At 40.6% G+C, this 22,191-nt stretch overlaps 1 protein-coding gene across 1 annotated transcript; it reads left to right on the top strand.

Moving 5' to 3' along the window:
- Positions 1 to 14,922: 14,922 nt before the first annotated feature.
- Positions 14,923 to 21,085, top strand: LOC109554784 (TSR2 ribosome maturation factor). The gene is made up of 2 exons (XM_070784997.1): positions 14,923 to 14,962; positions 20,559 to 21,085. Exons 1-2 carry the CDS (start codon positions 14,923 to 14,925, stop codon positions 21,083 to 21,085), a joined length of 567 nt encoding a protein of 188 aa, XP_070641098.1.
- Positions 21,086 to 22,191: the final 1,106 nt, after the last annotated feature.

Below are 22,191 nucleotides of genomic sequence, written 5' to 3'. Positions count from 1 at the left end.
AGCATTCAAAAAACTAAGATCATGGCATCCAGTCCCATCACTTACTGCAAATACAAAGGGAAAAAGTGGAAACAGTGGCTGATTTTATTTTCTGGGCTCCAAAATCACTGCAGATGGTGATTGCAGCCATAAAATTAAAAGATGTTTGCTCCTTGGAAATAAAGCTATGACAAACCTAGGCAGTGTGTTAAAAAGCAGAGACATCACTTTGCTGACAAAGGTCCATCTAGTCAAAGCTATGGTTTTTTCCGGTACTCATATATGGATATGAGAGTTGGACCATAAAGAAGACTGAGCACTGAAGGATTGATGCTTTCGATTTGTGGTTCTGGAGAAGACTCTTGTGAGTCCCTTGGACAGCAAGGAGATCAAGCCAGTCAATACTAAAGTAAGTTAACCCTGAATATTCATTGGAAGGACTGATGCTGAGGTTGAACCTCCAATAATTTAGCAACCTGTTGTGAAGAGCCGACTCACCGGAAAAGACCCTGATGCTGGGAAAGATTGAGGGCAGGAGGAAAAGATGGTGATGGAGTATGAGATGGTTGGATAGCATCACCCACTCAGTGGACATGAGTTCAAGCAAACTCCGGGAAATAGTGAAGGAAATGACACGCCGCAGTTGATGTGTTGCAACTTACCAACTGAACAACAAGAACAACAACCACAGGCATAACAGAAGGAAAGGTTTGTGTGCTTGAACACTTAGCAGTAGGAGCCATCTAGAATGAAACACTGAGTGTCCATCAATGTATACAAAGGATAATACACCAAGATCAAGTGGAGTTTGTACCAGGAATGCAGGGTTGGTTTAACATTTGAAAATCAATGTAATTCATGTCATTAACAAGCTATAAATTAAATGAATATGATCATATCAATAGATGAAGAAAGAGTATTTGACAATATACAATGCACGTTCCTTGGGCATTCCTGGTGGCTCAGTGGTGATGAATGTGCCTGCCAATGCAGGAGAGGGAGGTTCGATCCCAGGGTCAGGATGATCCCCTGGAGAAGGAAGTAGCAATCCACTCCAGTATTCTTGCCTGGTAAATCCCATGGACAGAGGAGCCTGGTGGTCTGAAGAGCAGGGGGTCAAAAAAGAATCAACCATGACTAAGCAACAAGCAAACATTCCTCACAGAAACTCTTAAGAAACCAGAAATAGATGAGAAAATTCTCAGCCTAAACAAAGGAAAACAAAAAGCCTTAGACACTAGAGCTGAATTATAAAGGTTTTAGGCAATAAAATCTCTCCCAACAGTAAACAGTGTATTCCACACAAGAGAGAGGAGTAATTTTTAATACCCATTCAATAGAACAATTTTCTATTTATAATTCACAAAATAAAGGAAATAATAATGTCCAGAAAATAAACATAGTATAAAATCTATTGATCATTTTATATCTAATTATAATCTGTAAAAGTGTAAGGGAATTTTTAAGAAAAAATACCTGAAAAGATACAGTTTAAGCAGCCCCAATTAATATGATTTTATTTTCTTTGTTCCATAGTCTCAAAATAACTGACAATTAATGAATTTTACTATAAAGCATATTTTTCAACATCAGCAAGATATTTATGTTCAAATATAAGAAGATGTTTTACTTTTCAAGCTCAAAAATTTTGTACCTTGCAGTGAATACTTTGTTTCACTGATTTAGACATAAATAAAAGCACATTGTGTGTCTTTACCTTGACAATCTTTATGGTATCACTGTGTATTTAGAATCAACTGTTTGAACGTGGGGTGTCTCTTAGTACCTTCCCTCAGGGACTGCAGGCTGTGCAGGAAGTGGTCTCAAGGCCTTTCAAACTATTAAGGATGCTCTGTGGAATGGAGCAGTGGTAACCATGGCGGCCTGTGTTGATGGCAGCCATCTAACAGGGACTTATCTTAACTAACTCCCTCATAGAAGATAATGAATTTTTAAAGATAACTACTAAAACTGTGGTTGTATGAAATTATATATATATATATATATATATACACACACATATATATATATATACACACACACATATACACATACACATATATATACTAAAATTTAGTACCTTGTGAATAATACATAAAATATTAAAACGTGACATAAATGACAACAAACTTTAAAATTTAAACCAACAAAATTTGGTTTTGCAGAGGAAAAGTATTTAATTACTGACATTATTTTAGAATACTGGATTATGGAGATGGTAATTAAAACAGAAACAGCTTTGATTTGGTTTTATTCTTGTAATAAAACTCTTCATGGGCAATGAACCCCAGTATTGCCTGCACTGGATGTGGATCACTCCCCCTGCCCCACCTGTGGGTGTCCACTGCTTCATTCTAAATTCCTTAGCTGCTGCTAAGTCACTTCAGTCGTGTCCGACTACGTGCGACCCCATAGACGGCAGCCCGCCAGGCTCCCCCATCCCTGGGATTCTCCAGGCAAGAACACTGGAGTGGGTTGGCATTTCCTTCTCCAATGCATGAAAGTGAAAAGTGAAAGCGAAGTCGCTCAGTCGTGTCCAACCCTCAGCGACCCCATGGACTGCAGCCTACCAGGCTCCTCCATCCATGGGATTTTCCAGGCAAGAGTACTGGAGTGGGGTGCCACTGCCTTCTCCGAAATTCCTTAGCAAAAAAGGGCCTAATCAATGTTGGCTTTGTGACCTCCAAAAACCCCACTATTTTCCTTCCTTTCTTCCCTCCTTCCTCCCCCTTCTTTCTTTCCTTTTCTTTCTTATTATACAATTGTTAAAGTTTATCTTCCACTTATAGTTATTACAAAATACCGGCTCTATTTCCCATGTTGCAAAATACATCCTTAAGCTCATCTTACACCTAACATTTTGTGCCTCCCACTCCCCTACCTTTATATTGTCCCTCCCCCTCCCCCTCCCCTCTGGTAACCAGTAGATTGTTATCTTTATCTCTGAGTCTCCATTTTTGTTATATTTTCTATTTTATTGTATTTTTAGGTTCTATGAGTGACATCATAGAGTATTTGCCTTTCTCTAAGTTACTCTACTTAGTATTATACCCTCCATGTTGTTGAAAAGGGCATTATTTCATTATTTTTATGGCTGAGTAGTATTCCATAGGTCTTTCTTGGTGGCTCAGTGGCAAAGAATCTGCCTGTCAAGCAGGAGATGTGGGTTCAATCCCTAGGTAAGGAAGATCCCTTGGAGAAGGAAATGGCAACCCACTGGAGTATTCTTGCCTGGAAAATTCCATGGACAGAGGAGCCTGGATGGGGTCACAAAGAGTGGGACATAACTTAGTAACTGGACAACAATGAGTGCCCCATAGTACATATATGCCACATCTTTATCCATTCATCTATTATATGATGGACATTTAGGTTGCTTCCATGTCTTGGTGAATGGTGTGCTTCAAGGAACATTGGGGTACATGTGTCTTTTGAATTAATGTTGTGGGTTTTTTAAAAATATATAACCAAAGTGAAATTGCTAGGTCATGTGCTGTTCTATTTTTAGTGTTTTAAGAAATCTCCATACTTAAAACCACCATTATTTTACTCATAAGGACTATCTTTCAGTAAGCAAGATTGAGTTTTTGAGGCTGTTAGTTGCTGACATCATATCTTGAGGTGTAATAGCACTACTATAAGGTAGGTGCCCTAGGAGCAACTACTTTGTATGCCTTTTTAGGAAATGGCACTGCCACCCCACACATGACACGGCTCCCCAGCTAAGTTCCCACCTCTGCACTCTCACACAGAAACACCAAGTCCTCTGCCTCTTCTCCCATAGTAAGTTTATCTTTGGGGCTCAGTCCGGACCCAGTTCTTCCCCCTACTTTCTGGCTAACTGGACCTTCTGGTCCCATCTCCAACTCCACAGGACCCATCTCCCTCCCTCCTCACACACATGCCTTCCCTGCCCTCTCTGCACCACACTATCTATCAGAGAGCTCAGAGACATACATAATTTAACAGCAGGTTGATTTTATTTACTTTTCCTCATTAATGCTGCTGTTGGTATAAGTTTCAATGTCTGTACTGTTGGTCATTTCTTAATGGTGAGACTTCTGAAGATTTCTGAGGTCTTTAGCCATGCTCTGAGGTCCCTGGCTGCCCACTGGTCCAGCTGGATCGGCAGGGGTCTCCATGATCTCTGGGACCTCCTCCAGTTTGTTCTGATTCAGCTCTTCGTTCACCTTGGAACACTGGCTACAGAACTTTGAACCTCTGATTTTAAGTTTCTTTGAGGTGGCAGTTTTTTGAGAAGCTTTGTTGGCCACTTTTTCTTGAATGTACTTATTCATCTTCACGGTTGCCCTGGTCACCTGGAGAAAACAAGAGAGGGAGCACAGAATGGCATTGGTTTAGGGAAGAGGGTGAAGATGGATGGGAATGACAGCTTCAGGAGAATGGGTGTGGGCAGAGAAGGGGTATGTGCCAGGCAAGGACAGGGGAGGGGGTCTTATGGGATGGTGTCAATGGGCAAGAGGAGCTTGGGTGGATTCAGCTCGCCTTGACACTTCCTTTGGACCTCAGTTGACAGGAGGTCTTCATCTTTTTGTCCTGGGTGTCTGGAGTTGGCTGCTCCATAACCTCTCCAGAACTTTGTGGCTTCCCAGTCACCTTGGTCATTTTGAAGTCTCCCAGTGGTCTTCTGCAGAGCCCCTGAGCACCCCTATACATATATACTCCTCCCCAGAGGGCCACACCCTTATGCTTTATGAGGTCAGCAAGTCATTTCCCCAGTCAATGGTGGCCCTGGGTGAGCCTTGACATCACAAAGCCCCATCTTGACACCTCTAGGGGAGGATGGAGAGCAACTCAGACATTTTGGTGGGAGAAATGAGGCATTTTTAATGCCCCTAAAGAGCCCTCCAAACTCACCTGCCATCCTCATCTCTCTAAGTCAACTCTGATGTGTCACATGGCAGGGAGAGTGTGTCTCCTCCAAACCTTGCCTCACAGCCACACTATTCAGAGTTTCATTCTGTTCTCTCACCTTTCACCATTATCTAGTTTTTAATATCTTGCCTAAAATCCTTCCATGGTAATTAGGCTGTATTTAAGTGTCTGTGGAAATGAGAATCACTCCACTTTTCTTGTACAAGGTGGCCTTAATGCACCTTTAAGAATTTAATTCTGGGCCACCTACCAGAAACCTTTTCCATCCCACCTCCTTCTCTCAGTGTTCACATAGCTCTCCTCAGTTTTCTAGTTTCTAGTCTAAAACCCCTGTCTTCAGGCTGTGAGACTGTACTGAATACACTTGCTTTTGCTCCATTTGCATCTGTCTTGTTTCAAGTCTAGGAGTCATGGTCACTTCACTAGGGGTACTACCCAGGCTTGGGTTTTAACAGGGTGATGGGGATGAGGCAGATAAATGCATGCTTCAGGTTGTTCTGGGTGATCCCATTCAGGAAATGACAACCTGAGACTGATTAGCATTCCCAGGAAGGGGTGGAGCTTGCCCAGAGGTGTGTGAGCCTCGTGTGCAAAGGTTTTCTCAACATGTGCCTGCACAAATCTCTTTTCTCACCTTGTTTTCCTGCTGGCAGCTCCATTGGAGCTTACCTCACGGTTGAGACCATGGGGGAATTCATTTCCATGAATAGCTAACACAAGCTTCCAGCTTCTTGGAGGAAACACTGAGTAATCATGTCCTGCCCATCTAGTTCCCAAAGTCTCTCTTTAAGGTTGTTGGCTCTGGAGGAAAGGGGAATGAGTTTGTGTGCTTCACCATACTCCTTGTGTTCCTAATTGGCTAGCAGGGTCAGCCAGCCTGAGGTGTGCCCGTGGGGACAGTTTTTTGGCTTAGTGGGACTTCCTGGGTTTCCTGTGAAGTGCTCACTTCCTAGTATCCACTGGTTGCTTATTCATGCAGGATGAATCACAGTGTCTAAAATTTAAGAGGTAGAACAAAGCACACCAAAAACAAGCCCAAATGATGACTCTTAAAATCTTTAGAACAAGGAACCTAAAACCTGATAGAAAAATATGAAAAACATACAAGCCACAACAGTTTATAAGAAAAATGTAGCACTGACCTTTAACTTTATTAAGAAATGTTTAAAAGACATGAGCAGCCAATTCACAAGAAAGGTATGGAACTAGCCCCTAACCACATTAGAAAGATATTTAATCTCAGTAAGGTAAGAAAAATCAAATTAAAATTCCCTTGAAAAATCAAAATGACCCAGAAGTGGCCTATATTTTAGAATTTGCAGACAGAGACATTAAAATACTTGGAATAATTCTGTTTTGTATGTTCTAAAGTTAAATAGAACAGTATGAAAAGGCAAAATGATAGGATACTGAAAGAGGAACTCCCCAGGTCAGTAGGTGCCCAATATGCTACTGATATAGATCAGTAGAGATCAGTGGAGAAATAACTCCAGAAAGAATGAAGGGATGGAGCCAAAGCAAAAAGAATACCCAGCTGTGGATGTGACTGGTGATAGAAGCAAGGTCCGATGCTGTAAAGAGCAATATTGCATAGGAACCTGGAATGTCAGGTCCATGAATCAAGGCAAATTGGAAGTGGTCAAACAGGAGATGGCAAAAGTGAATGTCGACATTCTAGGAATCAGCGAACTAAAATGGACTGGAATGGGTGAATTTAACTCAGATGACCATTATATCTACTACTGCGGGCAGGAATCCCTCAGAAGAAATGGAGTAGCCATCATGGTCAACAAAAGAGTCCGAAATGCAGTACTTGGATGCAATCTCAAAAAAGACAGAATGATCTCTGTTCGTTTCCAAGGCAAATCACTCAATATCACAGTAATCTAAGTCTATGCCCCAACCAGTAACGCTGAAGAAGCTGAAGTTGAATGGTTCTATGAAGACCTACAAGACCTTTTAGAACTAACACCCAAGAAAGATGTCGTTTTCATTATAGGGGACTGGAATGCAAAAGTAGAAAGTCAAGAAACACCTGGAGTAACAGGCAAATTTGGCCTTGGAATACGGAATGAAGCAGGGCAAAGACTAATAGAGTTTTGCCAAGAGAACGCACTGGTCATAGCAAACACCATCTTCCAACAACACAGGAGAAGACTCTACACATGGACATCACCAGATGGTCAACACCAAAATCAGATTGATTATGTTCTTTGCAGCCAAAGATGGAGAAGCTCTATACAGTCAACAAAAACAAGACTGGAAGCTGACTGTGGCTCAGATCATGAACTCCTTATTGCCAAATTCAGACTTAAATTGAAGAAAGTAGGGAAAACCACTAGACCATTCAGGTATGACCTAAACCAAATCCCTTATGATTATACAGTGGAAGTGAGAAATAGATTTAATGGCCTAGATCTGATAGAGTGCCTGATGAACTATGGAATGAGGTTCGTGACATTGTACAGGAGACAGGGATCAAGACCATCCCCATGGAAAAGAAATGCAGAAAATGGCTGTCTGGGGAGGCCTTACAAATAGCTGTGAGAAGAAGAGAAGCGAAAAGCAAAGGAGAAAAGGAAAAATATAAGCATCTGAATGCAGAGTTCCAAAGAATGGCAAGAAGAGATAGGAAAGCCTTCCTCAGTGATCAATGCAAAGAAATAGAGGAAAATAACAGAATGGGAAAGACTAGAGATCTCTTCAAGAAAATTAGAGATACCAAGGGAACATTTCATGCAAAGATGGGCTCGATAAAGGACAGAAATGATATGGACCTAACAGAAGCAGAAGATTTTAAGAAGAGGTGGTATTTAAAAAAAAAAAAAGAAGAGGTGGCAAGAATACACAGAAGAACTGTACAAAAAAGATCTTCACGACACAGATAATCACAATGGTCTGATCACTCACCGAGAGCCAGACATCCTGGAATGTGAAGTCCAGTGGGCCTTAGAAAGCATCACTATGAACAAAGCTAGTGGAGGTGATGGAATTCCAGTTGAGCTCTTTCAAATCCTGAAAGATGATGCTGTGAAAGTGCTCCACTCAATATGCCAGCAAATTTGGAAGACTCAGCAGTGGCCACAGGACTGGAAAAGGTCAGTTTTCATTCCAATCCCAAAGAAAGGCAATGCCAAAGAATGCTCAAACTACCGCACAATTGCACTCATCTCACATGCTAGTAAAGTAATGCTCAAAATTCTCCAAGCCAGGCTTCAGCAATACGTGAACCATGAACTTCCTGATGTTCAAGCTGGTTTTAGAAAAGGCAGAAGAACCAGAGATCAAATTGCCAACATCCACTGGATCATGGAAAAAGCAAGAGAGTTCCAGAAAAACATCTATTTCTGCTTTATTGACTATGCCAAAGCCTTTGACTGTGTGGATCACAATAAACTGTGGAAAATTCTGAAAGAGATGGGAATACCAGACCACCTGATCTGCCTCTTGAGAAATCTGTATGCAGGTCAGGAAGCAACAGTTAGAACTGAACATGGAACAACAGACTGGTTCCAAATAGGAAAAGGAGTTCGTCAAGTCTGTATATTGTCACCCTGGTTACTTAACTTATATGCAGAGTACATCATGAGAAACGCTGGACTGGAAGAAACACAAGCTGGAATCAAGATTGTGGGGAGAAATATCAATAACCTCAGATATGCAGATGACACCACCCTTATGGCAGAAAGTGAAGAGGAACTAAAAAGCCTCTTGATGAAAGTGAAAGTGGAGAGTGAAAAAGTTGGCTTAAAGCTCAACATTCAGAAAACGAAGATCATGGCATCTGGTCCCATCACTTCATGGGAAATAGATGGGGAAACAGTGGAAACAGTGTCAGACTTTATTTTTTGGGTCTCCAATATCACTGCAGATGGTGATTGCAGCCATGAAATTAAAAGACGCTTACTCCTTGGAAGGAAAGTTATGACCAACCTAGATAGCATATTCAAAAGCAGAGACATTACTTTACCAACAAAGGTCCATCTAGTCAAGGCTATGATTTTTCCAGTGGTCATGTATGGATGTGAGAGTTGGACTGTGAAGAAAGCTGTGTGCCGAAGAATTGATGCTTTTGAACTGTGGTGTTGGAGAAGACTCTTGAGAGTCCCTTGGACTGCAAGGAGATCCAGCCAGCCCATTCTGAAGGAGATCAGCCCTGGGATTTTTTGGGAGGGAATGATGCTGAAGCTGAAACTCCAGTACTTTGGCCACCTCATGCAAAGAGCTGACTCATTGGAAAAGACTGATGCTGGGAGGGATTGGGGGCAGAAGGAGAAGGGGACGACAGAGGATGAGATGGCTGGATGGCATCACTGACTCGATGGACTTGAGTCTGGGTGAACTCCGGGAGTTGTGATGGACAGGGAGGCCTGGCGTGCTGTGATTCATGGGGTCGCAAAGAGTCAGACACGATGGAGCAACTGGACTGAACTGAACTGAACTGAACTGAAAGTTAAATAGAAACCTGAAAACCATAAAGTAGACCTAAATTGATCTTATAGATATGAAAGCTGTCACGTCAGTTGACAAAAACAGTGGATAGAATAGATGACAGATTAAACAGGGAAGCTGGTGTAAACTGTGCACTTGAAGAGGTGGCAGTAGAATGTGTCCAGAATGAAGCACTAAGTCCATCAATATATACAAAGTATGACACACCATGATATATTGAGTTTTGTCCCCCAACCCCCAAGAATGCAGGATTGGTTAAACATTTGAAAATCATTCTGTGTAGTTCATCTTACTAAAGAACTAAATAGGTACTGAAGCTGAGCTCCAATATTTAGACCAATTGATGTGAAGAAGTGACTCATTAGAAAATGCCTTGATCCAGTGAAAGATTGAATGTAGAAAGAGAAGGGGATGACAAATGCTGAGATGGTTGGATGGCACCAGCCATGGACATGCATTTTAGTAACTCTGGAAGTTGGTAATATATTGGGAAGCCTGGCATGCTGCAGTCCCTGGGATCGTAAAGAATTGGACATGACTGAGAGACTGAACAGAAATGAACAAAAAGAACTAAAAATGAAAAGCTGTAGGGTCATCACAATAAATGCAGAAAAATAATTTGATAAAGTCTAACATCTTCCTCTATTGGGAAGATCTGCTGGAGAAGGGATAGGCTACCCTCTCCAGTATTCCTGGTCTTCCCTGGTGGCTCATATGGTAAAGAATCTGCCTGCCATGCGGGAGATCTGGGTTCAATTCCTGGACTGGGAAGATCCTCTGGTGGAGGCATGGCAACCCACTCTAGTATTCTTGCCTGGAGAATCCCCATGGACAGAGGAGCCTGGCGGGCTACAGTCCATGGGGTCACAAAGAGTTTGACATGACTAAGTGACTGAGCACATTGTGTATAAAAACTCTCAGCAAACTAGAAACAGAAAACCTCCTCAAACTGATGAAGATAATAAACAGTATAACTAACATCACACTTACCAGGGACCAGGCTTGATCACTCAAGAGATTTTGTGCAGCAGAGTTTTATTAAAGTGGGAGAGAACAGAGAAATCTTCTGACATAGACATCAGAAGGGGGACAAAGAGTGCCCCACTGCTACTCTTAGAAAAGGGAGTTATATACTTTTTCAATTGGTTATTACAATAAATCAAAAGAATGTCTCAAGGATGTAAAAGATCTTACTGGATCCACTCACACAATTTACATTTTAAGATGACAGGATTAGAACTAACAATAGAAAGATCTTACCAGACACACTCCCACAGTATACAAGTTTTAAGATAACAAGATTAGTCAGAAGGTTTTTGTTAAGGAGAAACATATCCTTGAGCAAGATACAAAGCAATGCAGAAAAAAAAAAAGTTTGTCCTTTTCTCCTCCTTGAGAGCCTCAGACTCCTTTCTACTTCTCGAGGGCCCTGGGCCTCTTTCTCCTCCTTGGGGATCCTGGACTTCTTATCAACCTACCTAGGAATTGACTCTCTCATTCCCCCCTTTTCTTTTAGGAGAATTATTTTACCAAGGGAGAGGGGCATTGTTTTCATTCCATAATTACTTCCTGCTGCTGAGGGGCATTGTCCCTAAATTTTTGAAGCAACATATTCTTCTAACCCTCATATTGAGGATCTCTGATTCAGGGGTCCCAAATAATAGTTGAAGGAGGCTGTAGCACTCATAGGAACTTGAACAACCATTTGTAACTTAGAAGCTTTCAAACGGTTAGAAACAAATCCCGTTATACAGTTACAGATGTAAGGTGAAATAGTCATTAAACCAAGTTAAAATATAATCAAAATTAAAAGTTACATTATGTCCATAGTTACATCAGTCCATCTTAGGACTGTTAGATGTCATCAGATCAAGAAGAGACGTCACATTTGATTGGTGTTGGTGAAGGTATATGCAGAGTTGAAGAAAGTCCTTCCCTTGAAGCAGAGAAACCCTCCATGTGAAACCTTTAATTGATGATGAGGGGAGCACTCCGAAGACCCAGCAATTAGACCAATTATGGAATGCAGCATAAGAATGAGCCTACGACAGGAAGGCATTGTCTTGAATGTCAAATGGCAGACTCAGGACTTTTGGAGTCAGCAGATGCAGGCCCACATAGATTATCAGGTCTATTTGAAAAGTAAAAGGTGAATGCATAGAGGATAAAGACATGAAATAACATTGTTTTAGTTTTGGTCAGGGTGCCAGCTTTTAACTCAAGTGTGGTGCACCCAGGAATCAATTCCTGGCACCTTGACAGCTGTGGGAGAAGAAAGAATAAACTGGTAAGGGCCTTCCCAGAGGGCCTTAAAAGATTGCCCTCCAGATCCCAATGTTTTTATCAGGACCTTGGTGCCTGTCTCAAACAGCAGCTTGTTTGACTCAAAGGCTGGGTCAGGAGTTAGCCTCCTGGGAATGTCTATTGAAAAGCTAAAAGTTTAGTCACATAGTTAATTTCAAGGCTTCAGGATCTATGAAGGATCTATGATATCTATGACAATATCTGTGCACAAAAACGGTCTACCATAGAGACAATCCCTTCTTAGGAACAGTTCAAGCCCTTGTTAGAGCTATGGGTAAAACTTTAAACCAACTGTCTTGTGTTTCCTGAGTTAGCTTACACAGATGCCTCTTAATAATGTCATTAGCCTTTTCAACCCTTTCTGAAGATTGGGGTCTCCAGAAACAGTGTAAGTGATATTTTATTCCTAGAGCTTTTGACACCCCTTGAGTTACAGTAACTTTAAAGAAAGAGCATTGTTGCTCTGAACTTTAGAGTTTAAGATCCCATTCATGAGAAGTCAGTACAGTAAGATTTTGTCCATTAGTAAACTTATGAGCTTTAGGCATTAGCAAAACAATAGCAGCGATTTCCCTTAAGAAATGTGGCCATAGCCTTTTTTCACTAAAACTAAACTCCGATCCTGTGGGCAAGCTCAAAGTTGGAGCCTGCAAGTGAGCAGTTTGAAGAGTCTTAAAAGCCTTTTGAGTCTTGGGGGACCAAACCAGCTTGTTGGTTTGGCCCTGCTGAGTTTCAGTTATAAGTTTATATAAAAGCCAGGCAAGTTCCCCATAACCCAGAATCCAAATGCAGCAATAGCCTGTGATCCCCAAAATCCTCTCAATTGTCTTAAAGTCATATTTGGCTTGTTTAGGAATTTCAGACAATAAAGTATAAGGATTAGGCACCTATTATTTGTATATCTTGAGCAAGTCTTCATTTATCATTTGACTTTTTCACACCCAAAATAGGAGTGTTGGATGGATTATTACAGGAAATTAATAGCCCCTGTTCCTTTAAATTTTAAATGATGGATTTTAACCCTTAACCTCAGGATTTAATGGATACTGCTTTTGATGTGAAAATAGGTGAGGGTCATTGAGCTTGATAATGATAGACACAGCATTTTGTGTTCTACCCAGTTTTTCCATCAGTCCACACTCTAGGATTTACATTTTGTTCAATTAAGGGGAGAGAAAGAGCAGGCTCCATATTCATGAAAACAGAGGCCTGGACCTTGCTCAGTGTATCCCTCCCCAGAAGGGGTGAGGTAGACTCTGGCATGATTAGAAACTCAAGAAAGTAGTACAGAGTCCTAGTTGCAGCTTAAAGGACAACTAAAATAATAACATTTGACTCATCCAGACAGTCCCATTATAGTAGTGGATTGGAAAGAAAGCAGACAAGGGGCTTCAGTGAGCACAGAGAAAGTTACTCCAGTGTCCAAAAGAAATTGACTGATTGGTACCCCCTCCACAGTAATTAAAACCCAGGGTTCCTCAAGTGTAATTAGGATGGGAGGTTGTTGTGGGGACCCTGGGGCACCTTCAGTCCCAATTGTCTTGAGAGTCTGACCCCTGGGGCCTACACCTTGGAGGGCAGTCTCTTCTCCAATATGGTCCTTTGCAGACCAGACAAGGAGCTGGGGCATCTTAGATGCCTGAAGGCAATCCCACTTGAGATGCCCATCCTTTCCACAGTAATAACAAGTCCATCCCTTTTCACCTGGCTTCCTCTGGATATTTTTCCTCAGGCTGTTTCAGAGCAGGTCAAACAGCCATTGTTGGGGCTTCAGTCTATTGCCTGGTTATTTATTTATTTATTTATTTTTTGGCTCTTATTTTCCTCCTCATATTCTCTACCATAATATAGTATCTGAGCTAGCTGCAACAGTTTTTCTAAAGACTGATTTGGTCTGATGCCTGTTTTAGTAGCTTACAGCAGATATCTGGAGCCGACTGAGTGAGAAATCTATCTTTCAAGATTATTTTTCCCTCTGACTTTCAGAATCAACGTCAGTAAACTTATGGAGAGCCTCCCATAGTCTATATAGGAATTTACCAGGAGTTTCCTTCTTTCCCTGTTCTATGTCAGCCAATTTAGCATAGTTTAAAGTCTTAGCACGTGCTTGCTTAGGTCCTTCAAGAATACATCCAGCAAACCGGCTCTGTTATTGAAACTGTTTGGCTCCCAGTAAGAAGGAGGGCTATTTCATGTTCCCTTTTTTCCTTGCCTCACGCTTAAGTCATTCATCTCCAAAAGCATTTCAGTTAGTTCAGTCACTCAGTCGTGTCTGACTTTTTGTGACCCCATGGAATGCAGCACACCAGGCTTCCCTGTCCATCACCAACACCAAAAAGAGTAGCTTCCCCTAAAACTTGAGTTTTTGAGTCAGGAATCAGCGTCTGCCCCAAGGCATACATTACATTTCTCCAAGAAAGGTCATAAAGTAAAATTAGTTCCATAAAGGCTTCTATGAACTTTTCTGGATCCTCTAGATAGTGTTGACCACAATTGGTACTCCTTGCATTTCTACCAAGACCGAGGCAACCCCTCCTGAAAGGGTGCCCCTATTCTCAGCCTGTTCAGTTGGGAACCCCAAATACAGGGTCAAAGTAAGAGGACAGGAGGCAGCTGCTGTAGGTTTCATACTCAAATCTGTACCCTTAGGACATAAGTCTGGCATGTCTTGCAGAGAGATAAAGAGCAACACATATGGCACTTCTATCCATTTCTCTTGTTTTCTACAGAACCGATCTAATTGTAAAACAGTATTATAATTAAGAGACCCTTCAGCTGGCCAGTGTTTCCCGTCTCACAAAGGATATTGTGGCCATTCAGTATCACAGAATATCAGGCATGTCTTTTTAAGTTCGGAGGATCAAACTTGTCCCAGTTTTTTAAAAATACTTTTTAAAGGATTGGTTCTGGAACTTGTAGCTCCCGTCTGTAAGAGAGAAAAAAGTGGCATCCACAGCCATGGCTTCTTTCCACTGGAGGTGTCCCTCTCTGCTTTAGATGGGGGGTGTAGACAGACTTTCCACCAAAGCTTTCCTTCCCTGGCCAGACTTAGTCTTTCCCTAACCGACGCAGGCACCTTACTCATCCCTCCTGGTTCTACCACTGAGGAAGGGTGGAGATGCATCAAGGTAGACCTGATGGCATCCCAGATTGATTTTCAGTTCCTTACCACCACGACCTTTGTTTAATTTGCCCTTTTCTTCTGATGCCACTCAGGTTGGCACAGAGTAGATTTCCAGAATGTTTCCCAAGCTAGGACTACTAGGGGAAGCATCCATCTTACATGTGCCCATGCACATTCCTGAGTACCGTCCTGACCATAGTAGAAGTGGTGAGTCATAAAGGGGTGAACAACAACCAAGATGTCCCTTATGAGTGTCACCACAGCAGTATATATGAGGTCAGCCAGTGAGGAAAAAGTGATTTTTGTCCTCAAGTTACTAGGGTCAATGCTTCCAGTTCATTTCCACAGCTTTCACAAAAGAAATATCTAAAAAGTTGAGACAGAGGCCATTCAAGAGCTTTCTCTGGTCTGTTAAGAGCTAGCACTACCAAAGGAAGAAGCCCACTGCACTTCCAATCTAACCAGGTCCTGCAGTTCCCTATCTGTGTCCTCAAAAACCTCATGGTTACCAGCGATGCTTGTATCCACACAGATCAGAAGCACAGCCATGACAAAGACTCACTTTTAGGTTGCTGGCCCTTGAAGCAGGCAGCCAAGAGATGGACCTCTAGCCTGAGAGACGTTCCTGGAGCTAGAGCCCCGCCTCACTCCCAAACGTGCTCTTGTAACTTTTGGCTCCTAGCAAGGCTAGGCACTTCTATACAAGGGGTCTAAGTAAAAGTATACAGTAACTTCATGGATCACAAGTCCCTTGGAAGTCTATGATCTGACAGAGTAGGTTAGTAGTTCTAATTCCCCACGCAATTATGAAATGGTCAAACAGACCAGGAAAAGGTGATCAAGAAAATAAAGTTTGGACCACACACTTTGCCCATTTCTGGCCACTCCCTTCACAGGGACCTTGGGTGTCTCTTGGCATTGGCAGGTCCATATAAACCCCTGACAAGGCTCCCCTTTTGGGGGCTGCCTTCAGTCATTACAAGGCACCTCAAAACCGCAGAACAGGACTCATCAATTGCTTCACGCGGGGCATGTCATTCATTCACACAAGCACACCAAAGAGTTAGTAAAGTAAAGCAGAAAACGTATATACTGAGAAATCAGGGAGGCTAGAGCTCTGAACGTTCTTACCTTGTCCTGAAGATCCCAGACGAGCCCCCAAGAAGATAGATTATGGAGAGTGATGTCAGATTCGTGATCTCCAAAGAAGAAGATTTAGCTTTAGGTCCAGGGACCAGACTTGACCACTCAAGAGCTTCTGTGTAACAGAGTTTTATTAAAGTGCAAGAGGACAGAGAGAGCTTCTGACATAGACATCAGAAGGGAGACAAAGAGTGCCCCACTCGCTACTCTTAGAAAAGGGAGTTATATACTTTTTCAATTGGTTATTACAATAAATCAAAAGGATGTCTCAAGATTGTAAAGATCTAGACCCACTCTCACAATTTACATTTTAAGATGATAGGATTAAAACTAACAATAGAAAGATCTTACCAGACCCACTCCTGCAGTATACAAGTTTTAAGATAACAAGGTTAGTCAGAAGGTTCTTGTTTAAGAGAAACATATCCTTGAGCAGGATACATTGTTATATTAACTAAGACAAAGCAATGTAGAAAAAAATGTTTGTCCTTTTCTCTTCCTTGAGAACCTGGATCCCTTTTTCCTCCTTGGGGACCCTGAACTTCTTATCAACCTTCCTAGGAATTGACTCTCTAAGTAGAAGACTGAGTGCTTTTCTTCTAAGATCAAAATAACAAAAAGGTGTCCACTCTCATTGTACTGAATTTCTGTCCCTGAAATCATATTAGAAAATGTATGAGAAGTTATCCAGTTTGGAAAAAAATTAAACCGTTTTTATTTGCAGGCGACATCAGTGTAGAATACCCAATGAAATCTACAACAACAACAAATAACAAAAACTAAGAAGTAATTTAAGCAATGTTGCAAGATATACAGTTGATATATGAAATCCAATTAATTATTTTCTATATAGTAGGATAGACAATTGAAAATTAAAATAAAATAGTAACATTAACAATAACATTTAAGTATGAAAAACTTAAGAATCTGGTAAAATATATGAAAGGCAACAATGCAAAAAAATGGACAAAAGATTTGGACAGGAAATTCACTAAATAAAGATATACAGATGACAACTAAGCACTGCACACCAAGATGATGGCTCTAGTGAGAACAGACAAGAACAAGTGTGATGAAGATGTGAAAAAATTTGAACTTTCATACACCATTTATGGGAATACAAAATAGTATAGCCCTGGTGGAAAACACTTTGGAAGTTGCTTAAAAAGTTAAACATTGGGTTACTATATGACCCAGCAATCCCACTCCTAGGTATACACCAAAAAGAATGAAAAAAATGTTTATCCAAGGACTTGAACGTGAATGTTTATAACAGTCCTCTTTCTAATAGTCAAAAAGTTGAAGCAACTCAAATGTCCACCAACTGGTGATCAAATAAATAAAACGTGCAATGTAATATTATTTGACCATAAAATGAACGGAGCTCTGATACATGCTATAACGTGCTATACCTCTGAAATGATTGTGTTAATTAAAAGAAGCCAGGCACAAAAGGCTGCATATTGCATTATTCTGTTCATATAAATGAATATGTCCAAGATTAGGTAATTCTCTAAAGACAGAAAATAGAGTAGTGGATGTGAAGGGCCAGATGAAAGGAGAAATGGAAAATGTCTGCCAACTGTATAGCGTTTCCCACTGGAGTGATGAAAATATTCTAGAATATGGTAGCGGTTATGGTTATGTAACCTATGCATAAATTACAAATCAATGAATTGTACATTTTAACTGGTAAATTCATGGTACATGGACAACATGTCAATAAATAAAAAGCTAAAAAATCTCACTAAACTTGACTTCTATGTCCAGGAAAATTACCCTTCAAAAATAAAGGAGAAATAGATATTGTTATATGAACAAAAAATAAGACAATTTACTCTTAACAGTTATCTTGTCTGTAAGAAATGTTAAAATAAGTTATTTCCACCGGATAAGATGATATTAAACAGAAACTATGAGTTAAGAAAGAAAAAGTGTCATAAAATAAATAAATAAATGAAAGTAAAATAAAATGAAGCATTTTTCTTATTCTTAATTGGTAAAAGATAAATGCTTGTTTGGGCTTCTCCATTTTTACTTTTCACTGATTATGAATCTTCATAATTAAAGTCAGTTTCCTGTACACAACATATATTTTGGCTCAGCAGTAAAGAATCCACCTGCAATGTAGGGGCTGTAGCATACTTGAGCTCCATCTCTGTGTCAGGAAGATCCTCTGGAGGAAAGCATGGCAACCCACTCCAGTATTCTTGCCTAGAGCGTCCCACAGACAGAAGAGCCTGGAGGACTACAATCCATAGGGTCACAAAGAGTTGGACATGGTTGAAGTGTCTTAATGCGCATGCACAAATGTTCGTTTAAAGCAATTACAGCATCAATTGTTTATAACAAATGAATAAGTATATGGCTGCAATATCACAAAACAAAGAATGAAGGAACTAAGAATACTCCACTAATTTTATGAGAATTGATATAATGTCATTTGAGGGTTCAGTTCAGTTGTTCAGTCGTGTCCAACTCTTTGAGACCCCATGGACTGCAGGATGCCAGGCCTCCCTGTTCCTCACCACTCCCGGAGTTTACTCAAACTCATGTCCATTGAGTCAGTGATGCCATCCAACCATTTCATCCTCTGTGGTCCCCTTCTCCTTCTGCCTTCAATCTTTTCCAGCATCAGGGTCTTTTCAAAGAAGTCAGTTCTTTGCATCAGGTGGCCAAAGTATTAGTGTTTCAGCTTTAGCATCAGTCCTTCCACTGAATATTCAGGACTGATTTCCTTTAGGATGGACTGGTTGGATCTCCTTGCAGCCCAAGGGATTCTCAAGAGTCTTTTCCAACACCACAGTTCAAAACCATCAGTTCTTCAGCACTCAGCTTTCTTTATAGTCCAACTCTCACATCTGTACATGACTACTGGAAAAACCATAGCTTTGACTAGACAGACCTTTGCTGGCAAAGTAATGTCTCTACTTTTTAATATACTGTTTAGGTTGGTCATAACTTTCCTTTCAAGGAGTAAGCGTCTTTTAAGTTCATGGCTGCAGTCACCATCTGCAGTGATTTTGGAGCCCAAAAATATAAAGTCTGACACTGTTTCCACTGTTTCCCCATCTATTTCCCATGAAGTGATGGGACCAGATGCCATGATCTTCGTTTTCTGAATGTTGAGCTTTAAGCCAACTTTTTCACTCTCCTCTTTCACTTTCATCAAGAGGCTTTTTAGTTCCTCTTCACTTTCTGCCATAAGGGTGGTGTCCTCTGCATATCTGAGGTTATTGATATTTCTCCCAGCAATCTTGATTCCAGTTTGTGTTTCATCCAGCCCAGCTGATATACTCTACATATAAGTATAGTGCATATATGTAAAGCACATCTACATATAAGTACAGTACATATATGTATAGTACACCTACATACATGATTTACTCTACATATAAGTTAAATAAGCAAGGTGCCAATATACTGTGTTGACATACTCCTTTTCTTATATGGAACCAGTCTGTTGTTCCATGTCCAGTCTATTGTTCCAATTGAGGGTGGGCATATATTATTTTAAAATGTATATTGTAAGTCATATTTTAACACTAAAATTTTAAAAAAATGAAATACATGTTTTTTTAATCAGAAAAGGATCTAAACTATAATCATAAAAAATGTTCAATTAAAATAGGAGAAACAAGAAAGAGACAGAAAGAATCAAAGAAAAAATTGAAAGTAATGAATAGAAAGCAGTCACAAAGATGATAGATCATTAATTACTCTAAATGTGAATTCTCTACCTATACCAGTCCAAGGCAGAGATTGTCAGAATGGATAGGACACAACAATAGCAACAACAAAACACAAAACCAAAGTACATGCTGTGTACAAGAAACCCACTTTAATTATGAAGATTCATAGTCAGTGAAAAGTAAAGATGGAGAAAACAACATCATGCCAACACTAATCAAAAGAAAGCTGGAGGGCTATCTTAAATTTAGACAAAGCATACTTCAAAATAAAAAAGATTAACAGGGGATAATGAGGGACATTATATAATGGTAAACAAGTTACTTTTACAAAGACACATAGCAGTCCTTAACATTTATGTACCTAACAACAGAGCATCAAAATCCATGAAGCAAAATGATAGAACTTGAAGGAGAAATAGTCCACCATTACAGTTGGAGATTTCAACTCCTGTGTCATTAATTGATAGATCCAGCAAGCAGAAAATCAATAAAGATATGGATGGCCTGAAGGGTACTATCAATCAACTTGATCTAAGTGACATTTATAGCATAATCCATCCAACAACAGAATAGACATTCTTCGGAGGTTCACATGAAACATTCACCAAGGCAGACTACATTCTAGGTCATAAAACATACCTTAAGAAATCTAAAAGAATAGAAATCATACAAAGTATATTCTCTGACAAAACTGTAATTAAACTACAAATCAATAAAAGAAAGAGGGCTGGAAAATCCCCATGTTTGGAAATTAAAATACACACTTCTAAATAAACCATGGGGCAAAGAACAAGTCTCAACATATTGAACTAAATGAGAATGAAAATACAACCTATCAAACTTTGTGATAGAGTTAAAATAATATTTAGAGGGACATTTATAGAATTACATGCAAATATTAGAAAAGAAGAATGATCTAAAATTAATAACCCATTTCTATTTTAAGAAATAAAGAAAGAGGCTCTTAGGGACTGCGGTCTGCACATCGCTGGAGGCCTGGCCCACCTTGCAGATCGCTGTGGAGAATGGCTTTGTGCACAGCTGGGAGAAGGCTGAATGGCTGGGGAGTGCAGTGGAGGAGTACTTCTTCCACAATGCTGACTTGGAGCTAGATGAGGTGAAGGACTTCCTCAGGGAGCTAATGAAAAATGAGTTTAATACAGTTGTGGGGGGTGGGAGTCTGCCCCAGGTGAGTCAGCAGCTACAGACCATGTTCCACCACTTCCAGAGGAGTGATAGGGCTGCTCTGAAGGTGATGGCCTCTCTCATCACGCAAAGAAAGTGTAAGGTCAGAGTCAATGGACTGACTACAGCCAGAGAGACTGATGAGGATGATGGTGCAAATAGCATGAAGGAGATGGAGATTGCAGCTATGAAATATGGGGCAGCTACAGATGGGATCTGCCCACAGCCTGAACACTTTGGTCCAGACTCCCAGACTATTAAGGAAGAGGATAAAGTGGAGGATGGCCAGACCAGAGAAAGAAATGAGTAGGGCTGGAAATGGTCTGGGTCCTTGTTTGCTTGGGACTTGTTTGTAGGGTTTTTGTTGGAGGGTTGCAGACCTCTGTACTGGTTATCTCATCTCCATTCTCACCCCATTCCCTCATCCAGCTTCTTCCAGGGGGGCAGAAGAATCCAAGGGTCCTTGGTCTTGGGGTTATCTGAGTGATAAGATCTGGTTTCCTAGCAAAGTGTCTCTTGGGTGCAATTAGTGTGAAGAAGGAGGGATGAGTGCTATGGCAGTGACTGGGGGAGAAGCTAATAACTGGTAGGCAGGGGAATAGTAGGCAGGGGAATGTGTGAAAGGAGAGGACCAGAAGGAGAACCAGTGTTCCTGCTGGGTAAGGCATGGTGAGATGAGCTTGCAAATGGAAGAGAGATTAGTTGAAGATGCAAACCAAAGTAGTTGTGGCACCTCTCCCTCTCCCCTCCTCCCAATCCCCCACCCTCACACAGAGCAGCTCTATGCTCCTGCCCAGAAATTGGAACCTCCCAGGAATGTTCCCTTCCTGCAGCCCAGTATCCAGATCTGGGTTCCTTTAGGATGTCTAAGTCCTTGCCTAGGTAGTGGCCTCAAGGTCCCTTGGCTTTGTTTTGTCTCCTCCAACCTGTTTTCAAATGCCTCATCCCATCAAAGTCCAGGGCTGAGACTTAAGACCTCAATAAATAATGCCTTATTGTATTTAAAAAAAAGAAATAGGGAAAGAACAACAAATTAAACTAAAGTAAGCAGAAGAAAGGGAATAATAAAAAAATAAGTCAGAAATCCATGAAATTGAAAACAGAAAAATATTAGGGAAAATCAAGAATGCTAAAAGGTGCTTCTTTGAAAAGGTGAATAAAATTGATAATTTTCTAGTCAGTCTAATGAATACAAGTAAGAGAGACCCAAATTACCAATATCAGGAATTTTAAAAAAGTTCATCAGTACTGACCCCATGGATATTAAAAAGATAGTACAGGAAAGCTGTGAACAACTGTACAGCCACACAAAGTTAATAACTTAGATAAAATGAACCAATTTTTTGGAAGGCACAAATTATGAATATTAACTCAATGAGAAACAGATAACCTGAAAGTATTATATTCATTAAAATA

The sequence above is a fragment of the Bos indicus genome, chromosome X, assembly GCF_029378745.1.
Source record: "Bos indicus isolate NIAB-ARS_2022 breed Sahiwal x Tharparkar chromosome X, NIAB-ARS_B.indTharparkar_mat_pri_1.0, whole genome shotgun sequence".
Lineage (NCBI taxonomy): Eukaryota > Metazoa > Chordata > Mammalia > Artiodactyla > Bovidae > Bos > Bos indicus.
Note: the sequence above shows the minus strand (reverse complement) of the source record. Positions and strands in the feature narration are given on the sequence as shown.